Below are 27,172 nucleotides of genomic sequence, written 5' to 3' on the forward strand. Positions count from 1 at the left end.
ATGCTACTGTAAATGTAAAGAAGTCTGTGGCGATGCTTTAAACAACAGGGGTTCTGCTTTATTCCAAGTCACTTATTCATGCCATGCATTTGAACTGCAAGTCCTCATTAGGTTGTGTTTGTTTTAACCAAAGATGGCGACTTCCCTTGAAGTGTTACATGCGAGCTTTTCAACAGTTAGAGGGCCTCTGTTGGAAGCTGTGAATGATATCAAATAAAAACAAATGGTATAAAGTAGAAAAATTAGCCTTCGCGTCATAAAAGCACCATCTCTTATTGATTGCCCTTAGAGTCTTTCTAAAGCTAAGAAACAGCATCTCTGACTGCAGCGCTTCGCAGCGAGCGGAAGTACTGCAACAAGTGGTGAAACACTCATCCTGGCCATATATGGACTACAGATCATACTGCTTTGTGTGTGCGCGCGTGTTGATGATCTCTGGAGACAAAAGTCCAGCCAAGCCATCCAGAAAGCACACACACGCACCTTTGATCAGCAGCAACTTTGAGATTGGAGCTACTTCAGTGGGGCTGTGCGGTTCGTATGGTCTGCAGCTGTTGAGTAACGCGATAGGGATTAGGTGAAATACGGTCTTTCTTCACTCTGTGGAGATGTTGCAGTCCTGGGACCACAGATTGCCCCACACAACACTGTGGGACATTTCAACAGACATGGTCACACAAGAAATCTTCATATGCCTCTGAGGACGCAGCAGGCTTCATGAAGCCCCCATCACACTTTCACTGTCCTTTCTGATTAAAATCCAAATACATGAAGATAGTTCTACACATCCCCCCCCCCCCCCCCCCCCCCTCCCAGGGGGCATATATTTACACAACTGCTCTTTTGAAATCTTTTTAGTGGGAAACAAGCGAAATCAGGGCACCAAAGTTGGGTTACTTGTATAATCCGTGTCCACGAGATACGATCTTAAAATGATGCCGATATAATTTTTCTGCTGCCCTTACGTGTCTAATAAAGCCTTCAAGTGCTGAACTGAGGTCAGCCTCTACGAGGAGGTTATTGACACGTCCTGTTGTGTAAACATCTTTTCCCATACCACTTCATTCGGTCCCACTTATCAGTCGTGTTTTGCAAGTTCTGAATATGTGTAAAACATAAAAATACATCTGAATTTCTTCAGGGGAAAAAAAGCAAATGGTTTGTTTTTACTATTGAAATGTTATACAGGACCATGAAAAAAATTAATACATTTTTTAAGGGTCTGGCTCGTCACCCCACCCCCTCCTCCTCCTCCTCTCTGGCTCCTATCTCTGTGTCCCTTCACTACCATCACAGCCACAGGAAGGCCCTGGCAGCCCAAAACACTGATACTATCTCTGCGCTCCTCATCTCCGTCCTCCGCTGTGTCGAAATCTTTGCCCATCCCACAAAGGGAAACCGCTGGTGCACAACGGTCCATGGCAATGACGTCCGTTTCTGTGGGTAGACAACTTATGGGAAATAATGTGACAGGCGTACGCCGTGTCCCCGGGTGAAGGATGCCCCGGAGGACCAATGAGACGCATCATTTACACAACTCGGTGTTAGATAAGGCAGAAGAGGGTGAGGAGTGGCTCTGCAACTATTGCACAGAGTATCTGAGGAACCCCTCAACCTGTGTGTGTATTCAGATAACATGACATATAGAGGACAATGACTTCATATAGGCACAAGCAATCATTTATTTATTTTAAAAAAACATTTGGCAGCACTGCAACTTTTCACTTTAACAGTGTATTACTCGCTACACATTTGAAAACATTTCAAGTAGTCACACGTGTATTTACTGGGGATTGATGCTGTGTTTTAGACGAGAGAGGCTCTTTTCTCTGTTTCATCGAATCCTCTTCAAACCACAGGTTGTTGTGCAACTCCGTTGGGCAACAACACTTACAATCAGCTCTGACGAAGACGGTAAAAGTCAGGTAGATGATTAGGCAATGTTTATTAAATCAAATCATATCCTGCCGGTCCAACGCACATAGCAGGACTCTTTCCCCCCCCCCCCCCCCCGTTGTTTAAAAGGGTCCACGAGTTATACCCATATGTGAACAGGAACCACCATTTCCAATCTGCAGATAAACTAATGACCAGGTTGTGTCCTTCAGCGCACTGTTTTACCTTTTATTATATCTACGCCTGCATTTTAGTTTAAACTCAAGTCCTCCATCACATGACTAAAATTTGCTATTGACTCTGTCTCTTTTTTTTTCTTTTTTTGCTGTGTGCCTCAAGTTCCTGCATTAGAAAATAAATAGCCTCTACATTCAGACCAAAGAGTAACAGTACCTAAAAACGCTGCTGTGCGGCATCATAGCTACTGAGGCTATTTATTAGCCAAACTTTTATTATTCCAATTGATTTCATTTTATCTACTGATCTAATTTCCAACAAAACGTGCTGTTTTCCTACATTAAACTACACTCACTGACTTTGATTGTCCAATCACAGGAGGTGTATCAATAGCCAGTGTATCTACATGTTCTATATTCAATAAAAATGGAGGATGGTATAATATTATTGTTGTTATTATTATCATTATTATTATTATTATCATTATTATTATTATTAGCCTTTACAACCCCATAAACTCTTATTTTAAAGCAAAGGTTTGGTAAGGTTTAGCTAACTAACGCTTAGCTTAGCTACCAAAAGTACGACAGGATGCACTTTAACAGTAGCATCAGGTTAGCATTAGTTACATACAGATCATAAAGCCCACCTCCTGCAGCGGTCATTATAATTCACTTCAGTTCATTTTATTTATATATCACAACACGAGTTGTCTGAAGGCGTTAGTCTACTTCAGCAGATAATCTTGGGTGCTTGTCATGAGAAGCTACATTTAGTGCAGTGCTCCTTTTGTGTGACCCTGAATGTGTCAGAGTGTATCAAAGCTCTCAGCAGATTGGAAGTGTTCATTTTGCCATTTTGAATCTTTTACGCTCAACATGTGAGGTGCAGAAATGTAAAGTTTGGGGGTAAGAGAACAATTAAAAATGTGCACATCAGTGTACTAAATAGTAGCTACAACACTGCCAGTAAGCTATGGTTTCCTTTACAATATAAAACTACAGTTAACCACTTTTATACCCAGCATTACCTCCTCTAGGTGACTTTGTCATGATCACAAATGTTTGTTGGTGAAAATGCTCGAGCAGGTGCTTCACTGTGACTCTCGCAGGCCTTACTGAGGCACACTGTGAAGCCTGTAATCAGGCGTTAACATCGGGTACAAACGAGGCTTCGGGCTGTGCTCAGATGCTGGACTGCCCGGCTGCTCCCTCCTCGGCGGCCTGCAGGTGCCGCTGTGACAGGATGTGTTTCAGAGTGTCCAGCTCCTGTGTCAGCTGTGCTATCCTCATCTGCAGCTTCTGGTTTTCCTCCTGCAGCTGGCCGGCCCTCTGCTGGGTCATCAGGATCCTCCTGCGGGCTTTGTCCCTGCTCTTCCTCACCGCGATGTTGTTTCTCTCACGCCTCAGGCGGTACTCTGCGCTATCCTTGCTGATGCTCCTCTTGGTCACCGGGGCCCGCAGAGTGGGCAGGAGGAAGGGGGAGAAGTCCTGGAGTGAGCAGCACACATGCGTTAAAGCCGTGGGAGAGTGGGGTGGGTGAGTGTGGTTTGTATGAAACACTTCGTGACCTGCTGTTAAATGCTTCTCTCACCTGCTGAGTACTGGCGTGGCTCTGGTGGTGGTTTGTGCTCACCGGGCTGGCGGCGCTGCCAAGGCAGGACGGCGGGTACGGCAGGTACGATAGTCCCATCATCTGCTCGGCCCCTCTGTCATCGCCACCCCCCCTTATCATCCCCTGAGACTGGCCATACGAGATCATGTCCATCTGCGTCATCTGATTGGTGGAAGCAGCCGAGTTGGAAGCAACAGAATTCAGGGTCTGGCTGTGCACCTGACCTGGGAAGGAGCTCACCCACTCCTGGATGACGGAGGACACCCTGGAATCAGACATCTGTAGAAGAAGACAGACAACACTCATTTAATACTTTAATACTAAAAAATACATATACTGCTTGAATGTTGCTGTCAATTACTCTACAATATATAAAACAAACTTTCAGCAACACAAAACACTCACTTGCTTAATTACGCGGTCACACATTCTGTCCTGATGCTACACGTTGAACAGGCTCGTTCGTTCAACCTTACACTGCCTGCTTGGTTTTTTTGAGTGATGTAAGACGGATAAAGAAGTTATTTAGGTGTGGCATCTTCAGAAAGAAGATTTCAGTGTTTCTTCCACCGCTGATGGTAAATGGGGATGTTTCTGCCACAGAACACACATTCTTCTATTTTAAAGGTTACTACACTCAGATACACCCTAACACAAAATCAAACAGCATCATAATAAATTAAACTACGAATAAATCGTGGAAACACTCTGACAGCACTGCTGTGAGCCTTAGTTTGTGAGCTGCTATTGCCATCTTCTCTTTACCCCCCTCTTCTCTTTTAAACGTACAGTCTTTGCATCATAGACTACAAACTATATTGAAAGAGTAAATTATTTCATGCCACTGTCGAGCTCTTCTTCCTCATGATTTCAAAGAAACGTCGAATCTCTTGTGCGCTTCGTCTTCCCTGTCGCTTCGGTAAGGTTGCATTTCTCACCGATTTGCTCAAATTTCTCCACAAATTCACAAAGTTACAGTTTCACTTACCATGACCGATTGCTCCACAAACTCTCAGGATACTGTTTAGGTCCTCCTCAGGCTGTGTGGCTGACAGTGCTCTGAAAGACAGGAGATAGACAGGTGGCCCTCAATTATCACAATCACTTCCCCTCTCTCTCTCTCTCCCTGCCTCTCTCTCTCTCTCTCCCCCTCTGTCACACACACACACACACACACACTTAAATTAACAAAAAGAAACAAAGAAGTGTTCCCATTTCTTTTACATTTACACCATCTCCTCTGCACAGATACTTAAGTGATCCCATAAGGTTAAATTATTGTGTTACAGCAGCTGGATAAAGTATAAAATACTAGTGCAAAGATTTCACACATATATACACATACATAGTACATAGTAGTATGACTATGATTGTGCAAGAGAGTAGTGCAAATTGGATTAAGAAATAATGTAAACACTCTAAATGTAAGAAACAGCTGAATGAAGCTGTAATGCAGAAGTTTGTGTGTGAAGTTTGTGCCCGATAGGGGAGTTCATCCGTCACAGAAACAAGAGTTATTGCAGAGTTTTATGGAGAACAGCAGGAATAATTTCCTGAAGCCTTCTTCACAGCAATAGACAAACTTCTCTGAAGTAACTTCATCAAAACCATCAACATTTAAGGCTTTGAGGCTGGTGTTGTTTAACTCCTTCTTATAAGCCTGTTTTTGTTTTAAAGTGCTTTATAAATAAAGGTGATGATGATGATGATGAAGCCTTGATCCAGTTGCAGATCATATCTGATGGGTTTCCATCAGGAATTCTAGGTCACCATAACACGGACACAGCACACTGGACCTCAGCACAATGTCAAACCACTGGTCACAACACAATGAGAGCACAGAGAGTGGAACGTCACTGGGATTAAAGAAAATGTGTGGCACTTGTTTGAATAGATTCTAAATTGTTTATAAAGACGATGAGTCTTCTTCACACCTTAAAGTTACTCATGGTGGTTCTCGGGGTCCTGTGCTGGGCCCGGTGCTTTTCATGGTATACATACAACCCTTAGGCACTCCAATACTGCATACAGATGACACCCAGTTATATTTATCTCCACGGCCGGAGAGAAACCCAAATCACTAGCATCCAGTTAAAACCATGAAATCCTGGATGACTGCTGGATTGCTTTTATTCCATATTATGTTGTTCTAATGGCTCTCTGAAAAGCCTTCAGCGGATCCAAAATGCCACAGGGATAGTATTAACTGGGACTAGAGCGATAGATCCTACTGGTCCCCTAGCTTTATTCAGTTCTGTGAAAATCCTCACATATATGCTCGTAAATAACCAATCTCCATCATATCAGGATTACCTAATCATATCCTATTTTCAGTCAGAGCATTTTATTTGCACTTAGCGGGCTTCCTTGTGATGCCATTTTGGACACTTTCTCCACTTTTAAGATTAGATTAAATTTTCTGATTGTGATCAAACTTGTGATTGGGCTGAATCAGAGAACCCTGAACTACTGCTTGGTTATGCTTCCCCCAAGGATGCTCTGCAGACTCACAGGGCACAGCAAATCTAACAAGTTCAAATTTCAGCAGCTGTTTATGCACAGACACCAAACTTTGCTCCTTTACCTGATCTCCCCAAAACAAATACTATCAGTGTGTGCTTTAAAAATGATTGCATCAATTTGCCACTGCTGACGGGCCCTGTTGAACACCCAGGCCCAATCAGTATGTAAAACACTACACGATGGATAGATGCAATATGGAAGTGATTTAAGCTACTGGTGTCCCATTCTTTTGCCTCACTCAGTAGTAACATCTGTAACTGTTTTAGAGCTATCCCAAACTCAGTAGCACTACTGTCCCGCTGCGGCTTCCGTAGGGTACAGTGGCGTTAAAATGGCTGCTCCTGTTGACAACGTGAGTGAAATTGAGTTAGCTCCTTGTTATATATTAAGCCGTAATATCGTGTTTACATGCAGAACATTACTCCGCTTTAGTATGTACAAGTATACGAAAACGCTTCTCGGTGCTTTAAAGAGGACCACAGCGGTTTGTTAGCTAGTGGCTAGCCTGACGAGCTAGCCACTAGCTAACAAACCTTTATGTCGAATAGCTGGTATTTCAGTACGGACACTGTTTACATATTCGGATACTGTATCTCTTACATGTAATTTAACTGCTTTCTAGGATTTGATTGAAAGCGATTTGCCCAAAGCTGTAGAGCTGCTGAATAATCTCACTGAACAGGTAAGAACTTAAAAACAAAAAGAATAATCCCGTAGTGTTTAGTTTAACTCAGAAATAATGTGTGTTTGTGGCCGTAATAAAGAGATAAATCTAAGTTTTGTTTTTAGGTGGCCTCGGTGACGGGTCTTGTCCGTGAGCTGCTGACTAAAGTCAAAGATGGGGCATTGGAAACGTCGAAGGTGCGTAACGACTATTTGAAATGCTAGTTCTCCTCAGGTCCAGTCTTTACGGTAATCTGACCAAAGTGCAGTTTGGTTTGAAAGGAGCAGGCAAGACTGATGCATCCTCTTTAATGAGGCTGTGTTAAATAAAAGTATTGACACACTTGCTGCAGGATTTCTCATTTCTCTAGATCAGGGAAAGAAGTGCAGTCTGTAGGCCTTTCTGACCATCTGTCCGCCTTCTCCTCCTGCAGGGTTTGTCTTTTTTGGACCTTCGGTACCACCTGCTGCTCTTCTATCTCCAGGACCTCACTCACCTGATCAGCATCAAGACGGAAGGAGGCAAAATAAAAGACAGTGATGCTTTAGACCGAGTGGTCACAATCAGAACGGTAAGAGGCTGTAAAAGTGATGCTGTTTGTTTTCTCTGCAGTCAAGATGTGTTGTTTTAATCTTGATTTGTTGTTGTTGTTTATTTGAAGATCCTGGAGAAGATGCGACCTCTAGACCACAAACTGAAGTATCAGATTGATAAACTGGTGCGCACGGCTGTTACCGGCAGTTTAGGTAAGACCGAAGTGATCAGATTTTCAGAACTGTGCAGTCTAGGAAAGCTTTGACTGAAAGGATGCGTATCAGATTCGATGCACAGCAAGATTTGCATTTATCCACTTATGGTAGGCGTAACCGTGTCTGATGCTTTTGTTGATTTCAGCTGAAAATGACCCACTGCAGCTGCGTCCCAATCCAGAGAATCTCGTCAGCAAAGTAAGACCAGAGTAACATGACGGCTCCGGTTCCTTCTTTTACTGTCACATTATCAAACTGTAAACACATGCATCCAAACATCAGCTTCCTGTATTAGTAGGAAAGATAAATGCTTGTTTGTTTTTTTGCAGCTCAGTGAATCTGAGTCTGAAGACGAAACAGAGAACAAGGCAGCTTCAGAAAAGAAAGCAGCCCACTCTAGTGGCAAGAAATATATACCACCAAAGATTGCCCCAGTGCATTATGGTAATGTCACCGGTCTGCTTGATAAAGTACTTCAATACTGCTTTGGGTTTTTTGTTAGGTTTTTTTGTTGTTGTTGTTGTTGTTTTGTTTTTTTTTTGGGGGGGGGGGGGGGGGGGGTTGTTATAGCAAACTTATAATTTTTTTTATTTTTTTTCTCCTGCTTGTTTGTTAACCAAAAAATAAACCCGTTACATCCAGATGGTGACATGACAGAGGCAGACAAGAAGAAGGCCAAGCTGGAGCGTCATCGACAAGCAGCCCTCCGAAGTTCTGTGATCCAGGAGCTGAGGCAGCAGTACAGTGACGCCCCAGAGGAGATCAGAGACAAACGGGACTTCCAGAGCGAGCGGGAGAGCCGCGAGGAGCTCCACAGGTTCCTGCTCATTTACTTTACACACAGAAGGGTGTTAGGTGGTCATAATGTCTGCTACTTGATTTAGATGGGAAGTGTTGTGAGATAAACTTCTAATTGAATTCAGTTTTATTTATACAGCAGAATATCCCTCAGAGTGAAGGGAGAAAGACAAGTCAAAATACATTAGAGATTAATAACAACTAATAATTAAATGCATAGAGGTGTATAATCACATAAAATCTAGACTGGGAGCTGGTTTCACAGAAGAGGGGCGGGAAAGCTGAATGCTCTGCCTCCCATTATACTTTTAAATGTCCTGGGAAGTGCAAGTAAACCAGCAGTCTCAGAGTAAAGGGCTCTACTGGGGTGATACGGTGCTGAGGGGTCTTTCAGTCAAGACCTTGCAGCATCATCTTTCTTTTTTCTTTGCTTGGTGGTTTGTGTAAATGGTATGTGTTTACCTCAACACAGGAAGAACTACGAGGAGTCGATGATGGTGCGTCTCAATGTGCCGAAGCATCAGAGGAACGCCAAGAAGAGGGGCATGATGGCCATGTCCAACCAGCTGAGCAGTATAACACACTTTGGTGACATCACAGCTCTGACCGGTGGCGAGGCGGTGCAGGTGTGTTTGCGTTATTGTATTTTGGTTTTGAGCTTCTGTCTTGTTTATTGGTTAATCTCTAAACCGAACTGAGACTTCATCATTTATACTGACTGGGATTAAACCTGAGCTGCTACCAGCACACAATCGGACAGAAGTCCAGTTGGATAGTTTCAAGAGGTTTGGAATGTTTACCTTAAAATGCTGAGTGCTGTGGTGACTCAGTTGTCTGGTGCAGTACTGCTGGCAACAGCTACACTTCGTGCCTACATAGGTTTGGCATGCTGTGGCTCTGTTCTGTTTCCTGTCTTAATTAACTGTCTGCTGTCATAAAAAGCACTAATAAGTCAGAGTAATGGCCGCTCAGGCTCTTGCCGATAGTTCCTGCAGATGTGGAAAAACCCCTGTGTGTATTTAGGAAGTCTTGGAAAATCGATGTGCTATGTTTAGATTTTGTCCTGGGCACCATGAGAAGGTACAAAGTGTTGCTAACAGGCCCATCTTTGTACAGTATGAATGGGAGCTTTGTGGCTCCGTTTTATTTAGATTACAGTCTTAATGTGGTTTTGATGCATTTTCTGTGTACGTGCAGGATGGGGATAACCCACGACCCAAGAAAAAGAAGAAAATCATGAAGAAGAAAACCAAAAGAAAAGGTAAGGACTTTGAAATACCACGAGACCAAATTAACCTGTGAACTAGTATTATTAAAAATTTGTCTTTATTCAAATAAAATGCAGCAGTCCTTTTTTTTTCTCCTCAGCTTTCAAGAAACGTAACTAGACCTGAGGACAGCATGTCAGAGGATGTTACCAGCAGCTAATTGTTATAAAGTCTCTGTAAACATTGTAATAAAGAAACCATTCCTCATGACCTGTATCCTACAGTGAATGCATTGTAAGACTTTTTTTCCTCATGTCACCAGTAGAGGGCAGTCATGTTGCCCACTCAAAATAAACTGGCCCTTGTAATGTTAATTGGAACAAAAATATGGCGTTATTCTTGTGCCACTATTCTGAGTGCACGTAAAAACAAAATTGCAGTTGCGAGTGTTGCATTTTGAGGAGAAATTTATTTAGAGTGAAGGAAAGCTAAATTTGAGTGAACAAACTTCATTGCTGTGTGCAAAAAATGTATTTCAGTGTTTGCTATTATAAACACACACACATACACACACACACACACACACACAATAGCAGCCCCTGTCGCTCAGTCTTTGCACTTGCGCTCTCAACATTTCTGCCGGTGCGCGCTCCACTCTTTCTGTACACAGTTATATTTGTGCCACAAAACCAGCCAATCGCAGACTTGGATACAAAAAAAACCTGATCGGCTGTTTTGGTCTCCAATCAGCTCGAAATGATGAAATGCAATATCCCAGAATCCATTTCGTCCAAAACTCAAACGAGGCAGTGGCGCAGGAACACAGAGTGGCAGAGTTTGAAATATTAATCTTTCTGGGTCACAAAATAAACTTTTAAGATATTTTCATGCGAGAATGTTGCTGTGTAAACTTTAAATATCTGCTCGATTCATCAAGACATCACATATTTGCATAACTGCTCTAAACGTTTTCAGAGATGCCTGTTACCCACCAGCTGACCGCATACCTGGACTTGTCATTGGGCATACCGGGCATTTGCCCGGTGGGCCGATGGTGATTTTTCATTTTTATGTTTGTTTTTGTAACGGTATAAACAATGAAAGGTGGTGGATTAGCCAATTGGTCATGATCAACTCTGGGCTGGACCAATTACAACACATCCGTATTGAGGGGAAAAGGAACGCGATTCGTCCCGGACTTCAGCGAGAATGGAAAAAGACACAAAGCTGGACTTATTCTGTCTTTACGCTGTCAGCTGCCTCTTCTCCCCTCATTCTCCCCCCCCCCCCCCCCCTCTCCTGTTGCTACTTCAATCATGATCAATGATCAGCTAATCGTCTCTCTTGTTTATTGCCCACTTTGCGCCAAGGTGATACAAATCATACATATATACCAACAAGACAGTGTACATCACTGTTTTAATTCAAAGGCTTTCTGGTTTTTCCTGTAATACCTGGTGGTGTAGTCGGTGATCTTTTGTCAGTTCAGCCTTATATATTATGTTTAACCCGAGTGACAACCCGGTCAGCTGGTGGGTAACAGGCATCTCTGAAAACGTTAGAGCAGTTATGCAAATATGTGATGTCTTGATGAATCGAGCATATATTTGAAGTTTACACAGCAACATTCTCGCATGAAAATATCTTAAAAGTTTATTTTGTGACCCAGAAAGATTAATATTTCAAACTCTGCCACTCTGTGTTCCTGCGCCACTGCCTCGTTTGAGTTTTGGACGAAATGGATTCTGGGATATTGCATTTCATCATTTCGAGCTGATTGGAGACCAAAACAGCCAATCAAGATTTTTTTGTATCCAAGTCTGTGATTGGCTGGTTTTGTGGCACAAATATAACTGTGTACAGAAAGAGTGGAGCGCGCACGGGCAAAAATGTTGAGAGCGCAAGTAACACATTGCGAGCGAGCGCAAATGCAAAAACTGAGCGACAGGGGCTGCTATTGGGTGTGTGTGTGTGTGTGTATAGCAAACACTGAAATACATTTTTTGCACGCAGCAATGAAGTTTGTTCACTCAAATTTAGCTTTTCTTCGCTCAAAATAAGTTTCTCCTCAAAATGCAACACTTGCAACTGCAATTTTTTTTTTTTTACATGCGCTCAGAATAGTGGCACAAAAATAACGCCATACAAAAACAGTGCAACTTTTTGTAGTCTTACTAAACCCCTACTGAGGGACCTGTGATGATATGGGGGAAGTAGTATGCAGCCAACTTGGGTCTAACAGAAAGCCCAGTCAGCCTGGACAAAGCTGCACAACTGCTGGACATTATATATACTGTATATCATACACCCAAGTAACGTCAAGGCTCATAACCTCAGGAGCTGTTGGTATTTTAATGACTGACTAGAATTAAATGATTCATTTTGAAAATAAAGCCACACCTCCCATTACTTCCTGGAAGTACCACCTAAATACTGCATGCTGAATACTATTAATTACTTTTAAATACCTTGAATTTGTGTAAAATTCAAATAAACGCACACATGCACACTTACTTTTTACACAATTTTTTATTTTTTTTTTCTAATTACAGACTCATGGGTTAAAAATAAAAATAAAAAAAGCAAAACATTTGTTCAAACCCCCTTCCCCTTTTCAAAAAGAAAAGGAAAAAAAAAGTCTCCACACAAACCCCACCCCTGACTTCCCCCACTCTAAAATAACAACTCCAGCCCACTCTTTTCATTTAATTAATAATCGATGCTGTTAGCTCGTCGGCCTTCCTCAGACAAGCCGTGACTGCACTGCGCGTAGTCAGAGAAAGGGGGCGCCCCAAAAAACACCCTCGTCTCTGGTCCTGCCTTTCTCGCTCTCAAGCAAACCTGCCTGCCACTCAGCTATGTTGGCTTCAGCTCTCTGTATATAAATCATGTGTTGGGTTGGCTGCCTGTTAAGTGCCATCTGTACTGCCGTGTGCTGCGGTGCATGTTGAACAGGTGTGTGTGTGTGTGTGTGTGTGTGAGTGTTTGTGTGTGAGAGACATTTGAAGTGTGAAAAGGACTAAAAGCGTCATCAGCGTTTGCTGTTGTAGTAAATGCCCCCCGCGGCGGGCCTGTGATCGCCCTGTCCCCCTCCCCCGCCCCCCCACACTGACAGGATGGGGTGAGTGTGCATAGCGGGAGCAGAGAGAGAGAGAGATGCTGCAGAGACAGTGGGAGGGGCCGGCGCCACCTGGGGAGGGGTTGTCAGCCTCCACTGGTCCTGAAACCTGAAACGACAAGAAGTGGTCTAATATACAGAGAGAGGAGGGGGGAGGGGACAAGGTGCACAAAGGGAAGGAGGGGAAGAACAAAGGGGCGGGAGGGGGAGGGATTGCACGAAAATAAAGAGTAAAAACAGTAGATGCCTGTCAAAAGAATTTACAAAAAACAAAACAGGAAAAAAAAACAAAAAAAGAGCTGTAGCCATGCCCGAGTTGAAGGTGACAAGGATGGACGAGCGGCAAGGATGTGGCAGCACAACTAATAACCCCCCCACAAAAAAAACACCCCAAATCAAAAAGAAATACAACTCCACTGAACACTGAAGGTCCATCACTGTCCACAGATCAAGCTGACAGCACACAACATAATCCATGTTGTGATGAAAGGAAGAGAGGTTGGAGGGGAGGAAACGTTAGAAAAAAAAATAAATCAGGGGTGGGGGGGAGGAGGGTTAAGAGGGGGCAGAGAATGGGAGACACACAAGGGGTCGGAGAGGGTGCGAGCAGGTAATGACAAACTCCAAACCACAAACGTAACACAAATATTTGATAGATAATGGAAGTTTCACATATCTATGTTACATTGAAAAAAAAGAAGAAAAAAAAAAAGAGAACAATGTGTATTCTTGTATATGTTTTTTTTCTCTCCCCCCCCCCCCCTGCTGTGGAGGCGGTGGTGAGTGGGTGGGCTGTGTTGATGATGGTGTGAAAGCAGGAGGTCACAGCCAGACCAAAGGAGACACATCTGCAGCCTGAGATTGAGATACCATCATCGTCTCCCCCCCCCCAGATACCTCATCCCCACCTTTCCTCCCTCTTCCAAAAACAAAAAAAAACAAAACAAACAAACACTGCCATAGTAATCCTCCCCTCCCTCCCCCAAGAGGCCAACGTATACCTTACCAGGGGCGACCGCATCAACCTCTGCACAAGCACGCTCACACACAATCTCACACTGCGGCCAGCCAGTCTCTCTGTCCAGGAGAAGTGTGTTTTTGTTTTTGTTTTTTTTTTTTCCTTTTTTGTCTTTTTTTCTCTCTTCTGGGGTTCTCTTCTTTTATTGTTGGGGAAAGGGAAAGGACTTTTTCATTGTGTGTGTTTGTATTTTTTTAATATGGGAACAGAAATAGGGGGAGAGGTTTGATAGTAAGGAAGTATTTGGGATGGGGGGGGAGGGTGTTTAGTAAGGGGAATACCACGATGTTGTTCGCCCTCGGCCCCTGGAAAAGAGAGAGAAAAAGAGGGTGAGTTTTTTCTGTTTGGCTTAAGAAGACGGACACCAATTTCCTGGTGCGATGTAGTAAATAAATATGTGCATGTGTGCGACTGTGGGCAGAGGAAGGGTCTGAATTTCAATCCTGGAAGTAAAGTGAACGGGGAATGAATATATTGACCTACGTCAAAAATAAAAGAAAATAAAGAAAAACAGTGTTTAGGACAGTGTTCACAAATCACTAAATAGACATCTTTAAAAAAATGTGCCTTTGATCTTAGAAACAAATCAGTGTGGAAGAATAGTGGTGAAAGAAGCTGAAAGCAGCTTTGTCAAGAGAGGAAAAGTGTTTAATTTCCAGATAAAATGATTAGTGTGTGGGTGTGAGGGGACAGCAAAGGCACTCTCTCGCCCTCTTTCTCTCTCTCTGTGTGTCTCTCTGTACGAGAGCCGCCTCTGGGGTCACTGTGGGGAAAGACCTTGAGGACAAACAGCACCACACATATACCCCCAGCAACACAGTGCACACAAACATTCACAGTTAAAAAGCGACATAAACTGCACTATTATTCTGCACGCATCACCACCCGATACACAGCCAGGCGGCAGTGAGCCGCACACACACACACACACACACACACACACAAACGCAGTCAGCAGCACAAACACAAAGAGGTCACACTGGGACTCAAAAGTTCAGCGGTTGATGGGCTAAATGCTGAAGTCAGGCTGCAGTAATGAACCTTCGTTTCTGGGAGTGAACGCTGGAAGGCTGAAACTGAGCTGGAAGGTGTGTGCCGTGTCTGAGGAGGAGGGGGGGGGGGGGTTATGTACATGCAAGGATGTCCACAACAAAAGGCACAAACAACAGGTTCTTTCACATCATCTACTCAGTACGTGCGTCTTCTGGCTCACATCAAAATCTTGGCTTTTCACCACAGCAGCTTGGGAAGATGAGGATGATGTTAATGGAGGCAATATCAGAGAAAAGACTTTGTGCAGCCAGAAGTCAATTAAGTGCACGTTAGCATGATTGATCATCTTTGTGCTCTGACTTTCTGCTGTGGTTTCAGGTGCAGCTTAGGAACAGAACACAAAGCGGGGCTTTGATAAAATCTCTGCTTCTAAAACAAAGCCAATCGAAACACACGTGACTTACAAACGTCACACGGGCTGTGAAATCTTCCCAAGCTTACAACAGGTCAATGCAAAGACTTTTAGCTACGCGTTTGTTCACCATGGACTTTTCCCACAGCAATACAAGGCACCAGTGAAACTTGGTAGGATGACTATGAACTGCAGGCTAGTGATGAATTCACAATGTAGCAAACGCACAGCTCTTCAGCTATCAAGGCCAGTTCAGCCACTCTGTGGCTGATTGTTACACGTGAACCAAGGCTGTAAGATAATAAGATGATACACTGTAGTATTACCAGTAATACCCAGGAGGGGGGTTTCTATCACTCCGAGTCTATTAATTACATCAAATCACAGATGGAAACCACAGAAATATTTATACATAGTTAATGTGAGTCAAAATGAGCAGCATATTTAAAACCTCAGATAACGTGACTGGAACGACTGGAGGCCCAAGCTCACTTAAAGCTTTTAAAGTCAAATAACGTTTACAGGCTCCTTTTTTTCAGCTTGCAAACACTTCATTATGAGTGCTTTCAACTTCAGGAGACTTCATCTAACATACAATCCTCTCAGTTTCTGCCCAAGTCTTTGTATGCCTTGTCGTGCAACGCAGGCCAAATCCCAGTGAGTAAACTATCAGGGTTAGGGTTTCTTGGTATGTGTGGGAGTGGCTCGAGTGAGTACACAGACTGATTAGAGAGATTCTGACCTTGAGGTTCAGACACTTTCTCACACAGGAACAAATTGAGATGGAATCCTTTCCTGCGGTTATTTAAAAGCAGCCTTGCTGAAATGGGGAATCATTTCACAAATATCCCAGTTAAGTCCAAGGGCAAAAATGAAACAATAGAAAAATCACATGATAAAATAGGCTAAATAGGGCCTGTCAGAAGAACTTGGCAAATGGATTCATTGTTACAGCAGCTTTCTACTGGAACATGTTGTTTGTTAAACATCTAGTATTAAGAAAGAGCCTGGGCCCTCGAGGTTCCAGATGATTTGCAGAGCCAATCAAATCAGAATCTCTCAGTCTTAAATCTGAGTGGATGTGAAGAAGTTGGCATGCTGATCAGCGCGTTTGGCACCACACCTCCTTTCTCAGTCTCAACAGAAAAGAAAAAAATACAAAGATGGCTCCACAGACTGAGCTCTACTGTGTGGTTTCTACAGAGTTTTGTAATGAAAGAAGGCTATAAGGACTTGCTGGAGTTTATATGAAGGAACAGTAGATGACATCAATAACACAGAATATGTCTGTGAAGGTTCTCAGTCATCCAGGTCATCGTAGTCTAAGGAGCTTCGAAAGAAAAGTCTCTGGACTTCTTTGAGTTGCTTGAAGACGTTTCACCTCTCATCCGAGAAGCTTCTTCAGTTCTGAACTGAAAAAGCTTCTCGGATGAGAGGTGCAACATCGGATGAGAGGTGAAACGTCTTCAAGCAACTCAAAGAAGTCCAGACGCTTTTCTTTCCAAGCTCCTTAGACAACACTCAGAATAAACTCATTACTTTTGCAACACTAGATCTTAAAGACTTTCACCCCAGGTGGAAAATGGTAACTACAAAATGCTGCAAACTTGCACTGTGCAGAGACAGCACAAGATGCACAACAACCCACTGACAGGACCCCAAAGCAGAACTCTGAAGTGGAGCTCATCAAAATCATGATGTTGTGTGCAACTGTGAAAATACTGCATGTAGAGAGCCACCAGAATCCCAGTGCACAACACACTGATCAACACCAGGCTTTTTCTCTCATTCTTTACAGAGCCACATAACAGTAAACGGACTTTGCTGGATTTTCCAGACAACACAATCATCAGTGTGTTCACTACACCACTGCTGATAAATGCTGTGTTTAAGTAAACCAGTGCTACAGGTGAGCGAACCAACCATCACAAAGCCCAAACATCAGTTATTAAAAATGGTTTGCATGCTGCTGCACCATTAGTGGCCCAAAGAAGTTAAAAACCTCATCAGTGCAAGTGCTGCAGCTTTGCACCAGTAACTTTCCACTACAGTCAAGTTTGCAGAAACTTCATTGGCAGCGGCCCAAACAGATCCAATTTATGCAGAGTGCATGTGCAGCCTGGGAGGAAGAAGGTGGTGTGCAGCGAGTCCGTAAGCCTGTCTTGAAATGGTCGTAATGTGATGCAGCATGCAATGAATCCCACAACCAGTTAGCCCTGCTACATGTTGTGTTTTTGCCTTTATTATTACAAAATACATCAATGTGTGTCCGTCATTTATTCTATGAATGTAAGCAAATAAAATAAAGAGGAAAAAAGGGGGGGAGGGGGGGGGTATAGCAACTGATATACAAGTAATAATATCATGATGAGTGTTTTTAATTCTATGCCACAACTCGCACAGTTTTTACTTCTGTATCAGATAGGGGTGAACAATCTGATCAAACTTTGTTACTGCATTGCACGGACTTAATCCCACATGATCAATCACATGACTAGCTGTTCATATGGTTGCCAGGATACACAGCCTATATGTACAATGCAGTTGTCAGCTCTGGTACTGAGAAAAGCTGTAATCGTGAGGGGAAACGATAGTTAATGATGTCATCTTCACTAAATTAGAGTTGTACATGATAATCTTTTCAAATTGGCCACCTCTGTGTACAAGGGGCTTTTTGCCCTTTCTGTACTTACCTTCTCTGTACTAATCAATTTTAATCTGGAAGACTTAAACACTGGACAAGCACATGCTCAGATTAAGAGGGACGTGACAAATGTCACCCACCAGCCCTCTGTCCAGTCAATCCTTATTTTCTGATTTGCAAACTGAAAATCTGCCCCAAATTAATTAGCCAAGTTGTCTATTTACTTTATTATAATCCCTGTCCTCTGCCAGACTACCGGTGCCTTCTCTAACGGGCCTCCTCAGGAATTCTAAATTCCAAACATTACAAGACGCTGTAATCCATCTTTAACAGTAGTGTCCACTCTGGCTCATCATGACTGTCTGCCTTGCTTTTCCTGTGCTCCCTTTCAGTGCAAACAGTGAGTGGGATGCATGCAGGTGATGTGCTCTCCCCTGGTGTCAGACATGAGGATGTCTTTGTGTCAGCTCACCTGAAGGCCCGTCCTCTGCCTCTAGGTGGTGTGTAGCCACTGTAGTAGCGTGCACGCAAGGAGAAATTTCCTCCCCGTGATCGGAACCGAGCCCGTGGAAAGCCACGGTCTGTGGTGCTGATGCCTGGTCTGTTTGTTCTCTTAGCGCCCACCTAAAGAAAAAGGGGACCTTGCATAAACCACAATATCCAAACAGTCTTCTGTGCTTTCACACTGAAAGAAATTTGTTTCCTCTTAATTTGTAGTAAAAACTCAACAACCTTGCCTTTTAGCTTCAATTTTGTGTTTTTGTATTTTTAAAATCAGTGCTTCTAATCATCTGCCACAGCAAGAAAAACAGAGAACCTTCTAGTTTAGACTGGCCAGTCTCAATATTGGGGAAACTGACCAGAAAAGAGCCAATAAATTGAAGGTCAGACACTAAAACCACATTTCTACAAAACAAAAAAACAAAACAAAAACAACAACAAACACATTAAAATCTTCTTGTAGACATGCAACCAATCAAGACAATCCTATCCAGGACAGACAGAATGACCAGTGATTATTATGACCTCATCAGCTAAATGTAGTCAACAGTACTCCTGTTACTGCACTGGTGAGGTAGCTGCAAATTATGTTGCTCCCATTAAGTTCATGCTGCAACTGCGAAGTGTTTTGAGATGGACGATCATCATGTTTCTGTGAGAAAGTCTCAGGTTTAAACTGACACTTCTCAGATCCACACACTGTAAAAAACCCACTACCACCTCATTCAAGGAGCTGAGATATTTAACCTCGAAAATGTCTCACCTTTATCTGCCTTCCTCTGAAAAGTGACTCATCCAAAGCCATGGCTGTCCTAACAGACTCTTTGTCTGCAAACTCAATATAGGCAAACCTGCAGGGGGGAAATAAAATCAATCACTTGGCTACAGTAAAACTAATCTATCAACAAAAAAAGCACTACAAAAAAAACCTTTTGTAATTACTAAAGAAAAACAAGGATAAAACTGATTTGCAGGTGATTTATATGAAATGAATAAAAGGAATCATAATCAACTTTCCAGCGCTAGAGAAGCTTTTAAAATGTGCTCATACTCTTAACTGACTGATCCAGCTACCAATATGCAATAATATCATTTCACTGTAGAATTTCTGATCATTACCCCTTGGGATGCCCTGTGTATTTGTCACATAGGATGGTGACTCTGTTTACTGAACCGCAGCCATGAAAGTGAGCTTCGAGCTCTTCTGCTGTAGCACCGTAGTCCACCTGCAGACAGAAAAAAAATATAAAAGTGTTAGCATCAAGACAGCTGCGTCACCAGCGCTGTATTATACATTAAAAACACGACAACAAAAAAAAATATTAAAGCACAAAAGTAAAAACTAACGCTGAATGTATTTACAATGTGACACAAAACCAGGTCAAAAGTAAAAAGCTGCCTTAAAATTGTCTGAGAGATACCAGTGAGGCAGACGCCCAAAGGATTCCCACAAACCACCAGACTTGGGCTACGTTCACACTGCAGGTCTTAATGCTCAGTTCCGATTTTTTGATCAAATCTGATTTTTTTGTCTGCTTGTTCACACTACAAATAAAATGTGACAGCAAACGCGCTCTGGTGTGAACCCTCAAAGCGGCCCACATGTGCAAAAGAAGAGGTCACACAAAATGCGCTCTGTTTAGAACCAGACCAAAGTTGCAGATTTCTGTCAGAATCTGCAGATTATACAGCACAAATAAAATGTTCATGTTTCTCCAACGTTGTCTTCCCAACAGTTTCACTAACATCTACACTGGATGGCCAGGAAGCATTCCTAATGTCTTCTCCAGCACTGATAATTGGCATCTGTCTTATGTCAGTGATGTAAAAGACGGATTTAATGCGACGTGACCATTCAAACAGCAGTCGCTTTGTAAAACATCAGATATGTATCGGATTCAGGACCACATACGAAAGTGACCCAGATTGGATTTGTGCTGTTCACACGGTCATACCATGATCGGATGTGGGTCACATAGGGTCAAAAAAGTCGGATTTGATGCACTTTCGCCTGCAGTGTGAACGTACCCTTATTGTCCGAGATTGGAAACAGAAGGTGTTGCCTGGGAGCCACCAGTTTTCTGCTTTACATCAGAGTAGCAAATGGAAAGCACCAAACGCAGCACCAGGGACTCATTTTTCATCTAATAAACCATTCACTCATTTTTGGTTCATTGTTTAAAGTAGGGCTACCACGATTAGTCGACTAGTCACGATTACTAGTCATGATTTAATAGTCGACGTGTCATTTGAAGCTTTGTAAGATCACAAAAGATGCAGGAATAAGTAGTAGAATTTAAGAGTGTAATAACGGACTGAAACAGAAGATGGCAGCACTGCATGTACAAGGATGCCAGCTGCCGTTAAACCCCGAAGAAGAAGTAGCTCTGTCCCAGAATTCATAGCGCAGCCCAGCTCAGTTTCCAACAATGGCAGCAGCTAGTTAGTTTTAATATTACTCTTATTATTCTTTCTGGGTCACAAAATAAACATTTAACATATGTTCATGCGAGAATGTAGCTGTGTAAACCTCAAATATCTGCTCAGTTTATCAAGACACCACATATTTTCAAAAGCGCTCCGACGTTTTCGGAGACGCCTGTTACCCACTAGCTCGATAGCTAGCCGGGGGCAAGGCTCACTAGAGCCCGTGAGAACACCGGAGTCCCGGCAAATCGTTTTCAAACCCACTGCCGTCTTTCGCTACTCAGGTTAAACATATATAAGTCACTTAGATAACTTAAAAATGTTATTGTTTGGCTTTTTTTGTATTTTATTTGTTCCTGAGTAAATCGGTTTGGCTGAGATTAAAGTTATAGTTTTTACACAGCTGAATAAACGTCAAGCAGACTGATTATCAGAAGTGTGAGATGCTGGAGAATATACTCCGGTGTCCCGTTATATTTTAGATAGCAAGGAGTTTATTAAACTTCACCGAAACAATCTGCAAATTTCATTAAAATTTAATAAACTATCATCTTGTCTTTATTTTTAGTTAGCACATACCTTAAACACTTAAAGCTGTAAGCTAATGATAGTTATATAAGAGCAGATGCATGCTGGTGCAATAAGCTGTACGTTTTACGTCCAATGGATGCATGATGTGATTAGTCGACTATCAAATCTCTCTTCAGAGTATCATGAATGCTTAAATACTTAGTAAGAGTCCAAAGTGATAACACCTTGAATAAAGTTTGTACTGGTTGCAGGATTGATCAAAGGCACAAAGTGATTTCTATGCACAGACTCTAAAAAATAGGAAACCCACGGGAGCGTGATTGTAATAGGGCCAGTACCTATGATTCAGTGTCACAACTGGTTTTTCCCCCGTCATATTATTTCCATAATGTTATGTCAGACACGACAACAAGAATCAAGACACAATGTGGCCAAAATAGAATCTGCATGACACAAAGAGTTACTCACATTTCCGACATAAATAGATCTGCCATCTGCCTCCATCTTTTCCTCGATGGACATGATGACAGGGCCAACTGCACAGAGGAGAGAGAACAGAATAAATCTATATAGGAAACAACATTGAAATGAAACACATATTAGGTCAAATTACTGCTTTTAACTCCAAATGTGAGATGTAGCGCACCTACAATCGAAAAGTCCATGAAAAGATGAGATCAAATGGATGGTATAAAGGCAAAAATGGAGTTTACAATTGATTCACGAGTTTTGTCATTACACAAGAATGACAAAATCATAGTTTCTCCTTTACATGGGACAATTAAGCAACATAAATATACTGACACAGACACGCATTCAGATTCGTGCATTATATAAAGTTCTGATGGATGTAAACTATTTTATCATTTATTTAGATTTAACCTTATAAAATCGGACATAAGAGCATTGCAAACTGAGACTAAACATAAGTTGTTTTGTTTGCATTTAAAAACAAACAAACAAACATCCATCTCTGAGGGTTAAAAACATGGAATTGAATATTAAAATAATGTACTTTACACGAGTTATTTACAGAATACAAAATCTATAGTTGTAGATTATATAAATATGTATATATTCCTGAAGAGTATATTATCAGGCAAAGCTCATATTTTGTTCGCTTATTTCATTTTTTGCTGTCTTCTCTTTTTGTGCCTGGAAATCAGGAGAAGCAGCAGCATTTCAATTATTTTCCAAACCTTAACTGTGCTCGTGATAAACTGGGAGAATCAATAAGAACGTGTACTGAACTTGTAACCAAGCATTAAAGTGAACCCATATTTTAATGCACATCCTAAACTGGTTTGGGGTCACTGCTTGAAAATGAGTGTAGCATTTACATTTACTAAGTGAGATTATTTCTAAGCGAGCACACAACAGACAATAAGACAAATGATTATGGGGCTTTCCCCTCACTGGATAATGTGACAGCAGAACGAGACGAGAAGGCAAATGTGGACAGATGGGGGGAAAATTAAGGCGTCTGCCTTGGAGGGAAAAAAAAAGAAGACGCACCTGGTGGGGGGCTCAGATTCATCTGTTTCTCCACCTCGTTCTGTAGCTCCTTCAGCTTCTCTGCCTCTTCCTCCATCTCTCTCACTCGGGCTTTGATTGCCTCCAGCTCCTGCAGCACAGACACAGATTCCATCAGAGCCGTCAGTCCATCATGTGCACAGCTCAACGCAACACAATATCGCAATGCCAGTTACTGCTGGAGCCATCTTCACCAACTTCCAAATCTAAAATAATTTAATGAATAAATCAGAAAGAGATCTAGTGTGTGCACACCCTGGAAATATTTTTAAGCACCCATTTGGCAAACTAGCAAAAGAAATGGTGCCGTGACCGTGACATGACCTCAGTATAAAGAGAGACTTTATATCAGCTACAAGTCGTAAAATCCATATGTGCAAGATTTAGGCAGAACCACGAAAAGATTTAGGAAAAGCATGCAAGTAGTTCTGAGGACGCTGTAAGCCAAACAAATGTAAAGAGAGGACTTGGAATAAAAGTAAAAACGTTAGCAGCATGAAGTGCTTCCCCACATGTCAAAAAGGAATGTCAGTGTTTCCAGGTTCAGTGGGAGGATGAAGTAGATACTGCAGTGCATCACTGTCCAGCTTGTCTTGATAACCCAGGTATACATGAGGCTACATTTAAAAACGCCAAAAGGGCAACTTTGTTTATAAACTACAACTGGGAGAAGATGTGTGGGAGGTTGTGTGTGTTTGTGATAACAAACCTGCACTTTCTGAATAGCAACATAATACTGTTTGGACAGGAATACATATCAGGCAATAAAATCAAATCTCAGTGCAGTCATTAGTTCCTGCAATAGGCACGTATTACACACAAAGTTGGTACTCACCCATTCTATAGAAAATCATCATATGAAACAAGCTGAAACATGGTGGGAAATTGGCCTCAAAATAGTCACCAATCCGTATGACCAGGTTAACCATCTCTGTGTTAATAAACTCTGGTTGTGATGCAATTGCAAAATACTGTTTTACATAGCTTCAAATTAACTGGTCTCTCTGTGTGGATTGCTGCATTTTTAAACACCTACATCATAATTCCATCTATAAAGAACTGTAGCTGGAACTGTGTAATAATTCACATTTAAAATGGCTCACAAGTTTCTGGCTCCATGGAGGTCAGGACCAGCTCTGGGTCAAACTAATATTAACGTGTGACCGACAAGAATTACCAGCTTTAAAAAAATAAAAAAATAAATAAAAATCCAAATATGGTAACAACAACAGTCAAAAAACATGATCCAGACTTTTAATAAGACCAACATTCCAACCCCAGATCCCAGACAGGATCTAAGCCCCTTAGATAATCTCAGGGAAAACCCTGTACTGGGACTTCTTCCACGTTTAAGTGCACCCTCAATCTAGTCCTGCACTGCATGCGTACTAGTTATTCTCATTCTCATGCCCACATTTTGCAGTATACCCTGCCATCCTGCCTAAATTTAATAGTAGGTACCTCCCCCAAGTCAAAAGCAGACCTTAAAGCCACTATAAAGAGGACCGCCAGGCCAAGATATGCGTGAGCAGAAATATATATATATAAAACAAAAAGGTTACCAACCAAGGTTAAGTATCAAGCCCCAAAGCAGCGTTGGCAAACAGCACTTCAAATATCCACATGATTAAAAACATCATGTCCAAACATGGTAACATTCACTGTTTAAGTGCTTACAATGCAAAAATATATTTATAACAAAAAATGCCACCTTAGCCTAAAAATGAACTTCTGTTATCAGTTTATTTTGGAACAGCATACATCACTACATGGTCATATGCATATTAATTGCCAAGAAAATGTGTTTATTTTTGCTGGAGAGCCATTTTGGAAAGATGAAGCAGCGAGATGATGATGAGATCTGCGGTCAATCCCGCAAAACTAAATAATGCCAATAAACTTATATTATTATTAGATAAACAGTGAGCTGGCTGTGCCCTCATGTGGAATTGGACCCTCCTGTCTGACAGTGGTGCACTGCAGCACAGTGGGAGTCACTCCAGCTCGATCCAGAACTACTGACAGGATTGTAATGAAAAAGCTCTTTGTGAAACTGGGTGCAGCGACACAGACCGGACTGTAATAAATTCAGATCTTCTCACCGCAGCGGGCTATAAAACTGCACAGCGACTCGCTGCACACGCTAATAAAGACGCCATCATTTCTCGGTCGGCGTGTATTCACGCGACTGATGCTCTGACACATATCACCAACACTGAGATGATGGATGGATGGGAAGTGATCAACATTCAAAGCAAGACCGCTCGGATGAGCCATCCACCGCTGGCACGTTGCGACTCCAATTTTTCTCTCTGTCCCTTTTTTCTTTTTTTTGTCTCGTCTTGTCGCATATTCAGTGCAAGCTCTTTCACTCCCCTCCCTTCTCTTGCTCTCCTTGCTCTAGCCAAACAGTGAAGGATGCAAACCCAGCCCCTCAAATACCGCAGCCCCTTTCTTCTGCGTTGTACGCCACGCTTTCACTGGCCGACATCCTCAAAACCCTCACCTGGTCACTCAAGACAATCCCAGCCATTGTGCACTCGTGTGTTAGCTGCACGAGGAAATAATAATAATAATAATAATATATATATATATATATATATATATATATATATATGTATGTTTAAAAAAAACTAACTGGGCTGATTAATGCAAATTTTACATTTTCAACAATTACACAGGGTGTACACCAACAAGCAGCGATTCACGACTCTACCCCCATTGTCGGCCGAAAAATAGGCGACAAAGATGGTCAGGTGCACGTCTGCCACTGCCACACCAGCTTTGTTAAAATCCGCTAGCATGTTAGCCACAAAGATCCGTTATCACATGCTTAATATTCACGGCTACTAAGCCAGCTGCTGTTAGGCCCAGCAGCTTGAGGTGCAAATGCCGCATTTCATCTCGTGACTGCTGATTACAGCTGACAGGTCCGCTGGTCATTTTATCCGCAGCCTTTAATGGTCGGGCTTGCTAAGCTAATGATAACCTGCGGCCGCTCGCTCGCGTGTGCGCAAACCGGCGCTTGAAATGCAACAGCCACAGCCGGTTAAATGATAAAGGTAAAGGGAATAAAAAGAGGTCATTACCGTTAGCAGGTCGCCTTCTTAAGGAGGTAGACTCGCACAGCGGCGGCGGCTAATGGCGGCGGCCTGTCCTACCCTCGCCCCTTACTGTCTCCTGCATCTCCGTCTCGCATTTTTTCGCGACAAGGACCCCCCCACCCCCCACAAACGGCTCGAGCTGCTCCCTGGCGCAGAGAAACTGGCGTCGCTGTTGCGCCAAGATGGCTGCCGACACCACGCATGTCACCACCCATTTCTACTGCACTGCGTGAACCACAATGGCGGTTAACACCGACCTGGCGATAGCAGTAACGCACACGGCATGTGACCCAAGATTCGTGTGGAGAATGAAAAAAAAATCAACAAATTGTTCACCCGCTTTTACTAGCTGCTCCGCCACGACCACAAAGTGTCTCGGTATTCATGTGGGTTTCCACTTTAGAAACAATGCCCTTCACTTACCGGATCTTCAATTGCGGCCTCTCCCTCTTCTAATCCCGGCTCTTCGTCACCGACACCCGGGTCTTCCAGCTCGGGATGTCCGGGGTCTGAATCTAGCAGAGATTCCTCCGCCAGTCCGTTACCGAACTCCGCCATCGCCCTGTTCCAACTGTACCGACGCGCCTCGTGGCCAAACCAACGTTGCAGGCCCCTACTCACACACAAGGGGGTAGAGTGAGCGGGGCGGCGAAAAGAAAAAAAACGGCGGAAAACGCCGCTTAGTAAAGTTAAAATGGGGAATAAAATGCTAGCTTCACTTCTAGCTACTACTCAAACAGCATACCACGATGAACGGGGACTACTAATTCACGCTACCTTTAGGAAATGGTCCTAACTTACGACAGATAACCTAGTTTATTTACTTAAATGTGTGTATAAAAAAAGGCGAGGGCTATACGCGAGAGCGGCGGCGTCCCTTCAGTTCAGAAATGGAAGCCAGGGGCGGAGCCATGAATCACTGCAGGCGTAAGAATCTCCCTCCCATTCGCTAACCGAGGATTCTAGACCAACCTCTTCGGTCTTAGCCGCATTCCTATTGGTTAATGAAACAGGACGTTCCGGTTCCGAAATCGCATGTGTGCCTCTAATTGGATTACGCTTCTGCCCATTATATCGCATCAATCACAAGTAAACTGGCAAAGGTAGTTGAGTAAATTAATTCCAATCACATCTGAGTGTGTCACATAGATTGTCTCCCCCAGAGTGACCTTTGTTTTAAATATGCCACTCAAGCAAAGCTTCTTAGATGAAGTAATTCTTCCGTTAGGAGAATTAAACCTTAGTGACACACAAATAAATGC

General features: G+C 42.7%; 3 protein-coding genes across 5 annotated transcripts; 1 reads left to right on the forward strand and 2 right to left on the reverse strand.

The window, feature by feature from the left end:
- Window positions 1–2,018: 2,018 nt before the first annotated feature.
- On the reverse strand, window positions 2,019–4,751 carry cebp1 (CCAAT/enhancer binding protein (C/EBP) 1). Its single transcript, XM_006809423.3, has 3 exons — window positions 4,676–4,751; window positions 3,667–3,966; window positions 2,019–3,563 (listed from the first exon to the last, which is right to left on the reverse strand). The coding sequence occupies exons 1-3, from the start codon at window positions 4,676–4,678 to the stop codon at window positions 3,258–3,260; spliced, it is 609 nt and encodes a 202-aa protein (XP_006809486.2). The 5' UTR covers window positions 4,679–4,751; the 3' UTR covers window positions 2,019–3,257.
- Window positions 4,752–6,423: 1,672 nt separating this feature from the next.
- On the forward strand, window positions 6,424–10,019 carry ngdn (neuroguidin, EIF4E binding protein). Its single transcript, XM_087846033.1, has 11 exons — window positions 6,424–6,562; window positions 6,833–6,892; window positions 7,000–7,071; window positions 7,308–7,445; window positions 7,536–7,620; window positions 7,769–7,821; window positions 7,953–8,067; window positions 8,266–8,440; window positions 8,894–9,047; window positions 9,619–9,682; window positions 9,790–10,019. Exons 1-11 carry the CDS (start codon window positions 6,542–6,544, stop codon window positions 9,807–9,809), a joined length of 957 nt encoding a protein of 318 aa, XP_087702159.1. The 5' UTR covers window positions 6,424–6,541; the 3' UTR covers window positions 9,810–10,019.
- A 2,120-nt stretch (window positions 10,020–12,139) lies between these two features.
- On the reverse strand, window positions 12,140–26,816 carry pabpn1 (poly(A) binding protein, nuclear 1). Of its 3 annotated transcripts, none has more exons than XM_006809410.3 (7): window positions 26,334–26,816; window positions 22,789–22,897; window positions 21,742–21,809; window positions 19,435–19,541; window positions 19,079–19,166; window positions 18,287–18,438; window positions 12,140–12,856 (listed from the first exon to the last, which is right to left on the reverse strand). In XM_006809410.3, exons 1-7 carry the CDS (start codon window positions 26,466–26,468, stop codon window positions 12,661–12,663), a joined length of 855 nt encoding a protein of 284 aa, XP_006809473.1. In that variant the 5' UTR covers window positions 26,469–26,816; the 3' UTR covers window positions 12,140–12,660. The 3 variants fall into 3 exon arrangements, with proteins under 3 accessions (XP_006809473.1, XP_006809475.1, XP_006809474.1); XM_006809412.3 differs by lacking the exon at window positions 26,334–26,816 and adding an exon at window positions 25,896–26,045; XM_006809411.3 differs by having other exon boundaries at window positions 12,713–14,070; window positions 26,334–26,815.
- Between the last annotated feature and the right edge of the window lie 356 nt (window positions 26,817–27,172).

Source organism: Neolamprologus brichardi, chromosome 9, assembly GCF_056152115.1.
Source record: "Neolamprologus brichardi isolate AB-2024 chromosome 9, ASM5615211v1, whole genome shotgun sequence".
NCBI lineage: Eukaryota > Metazoa > Chordata > Actinopteri > Cichliformes > Cichlidae > Neolamprologus > Neolamprologus brichardi.

What these genes read in the sequence shown, in the direction of transcription:
- cebp1 (XM_006809423.3), bottom strand. An exon ending in GCCACGCCAGTACTCAGCAG is followed by an intron (nt 3,564 to 3,666) that starts GTGAGAGAAGCA and finishes TGCTCACTCCAG; the next exon opens with GACTTCTCCCCCTTCCTCCT.
- ngdn (XM_087846033.1), top strand. Translation starts at nt 6,542, where the DNA reads ATGGCTGCTCCTGTTGACAAC. An exon ending in CAGAGAATCTCGTCAGCAAA is followed by an intron (nt 7,822 to 7,952) that starts GTAAGACCAGAG and finishes GTTTTTTTGCAG; the next exon opens with CTCAGTGAATCTGAGTCTGA. An exon ending in CCGGTGGCGAGGCGGTGCAG is followed by an intron (nt 9,048 to 9,618) that starts GTGTGTTTGCGT and finishes GTGTACGTGCAG; the next exon opens with GATGGGGATAACCCACGACC.
- pabpn1 (XM_006809410.3), bottom strand. Translation starts at nt 26,468, where the DNA reads ATGGCGGAGTTCGGTAACGGACTGGCGGAGGAATCTCTGCTAGATTCA. An exon ending in AGGCCGCAATTGAAGATCCG is followed by an intron (nt 22,898 to 26,333) that starts GTAAGTGAAGGG and finishes TCTGTGCTGCAG; the next exon opens with GAGCTGGAGGCAATCAAAGC. An exon ending in TACACAGGGCATCCCAAGGG is followed by an intron (nt 19,167 to 19,434) that starts GTAATGATCAGA and finishes TCCCCCCTGCAG; the next exon opens with GTTTGCCTATATTGAGTTTG.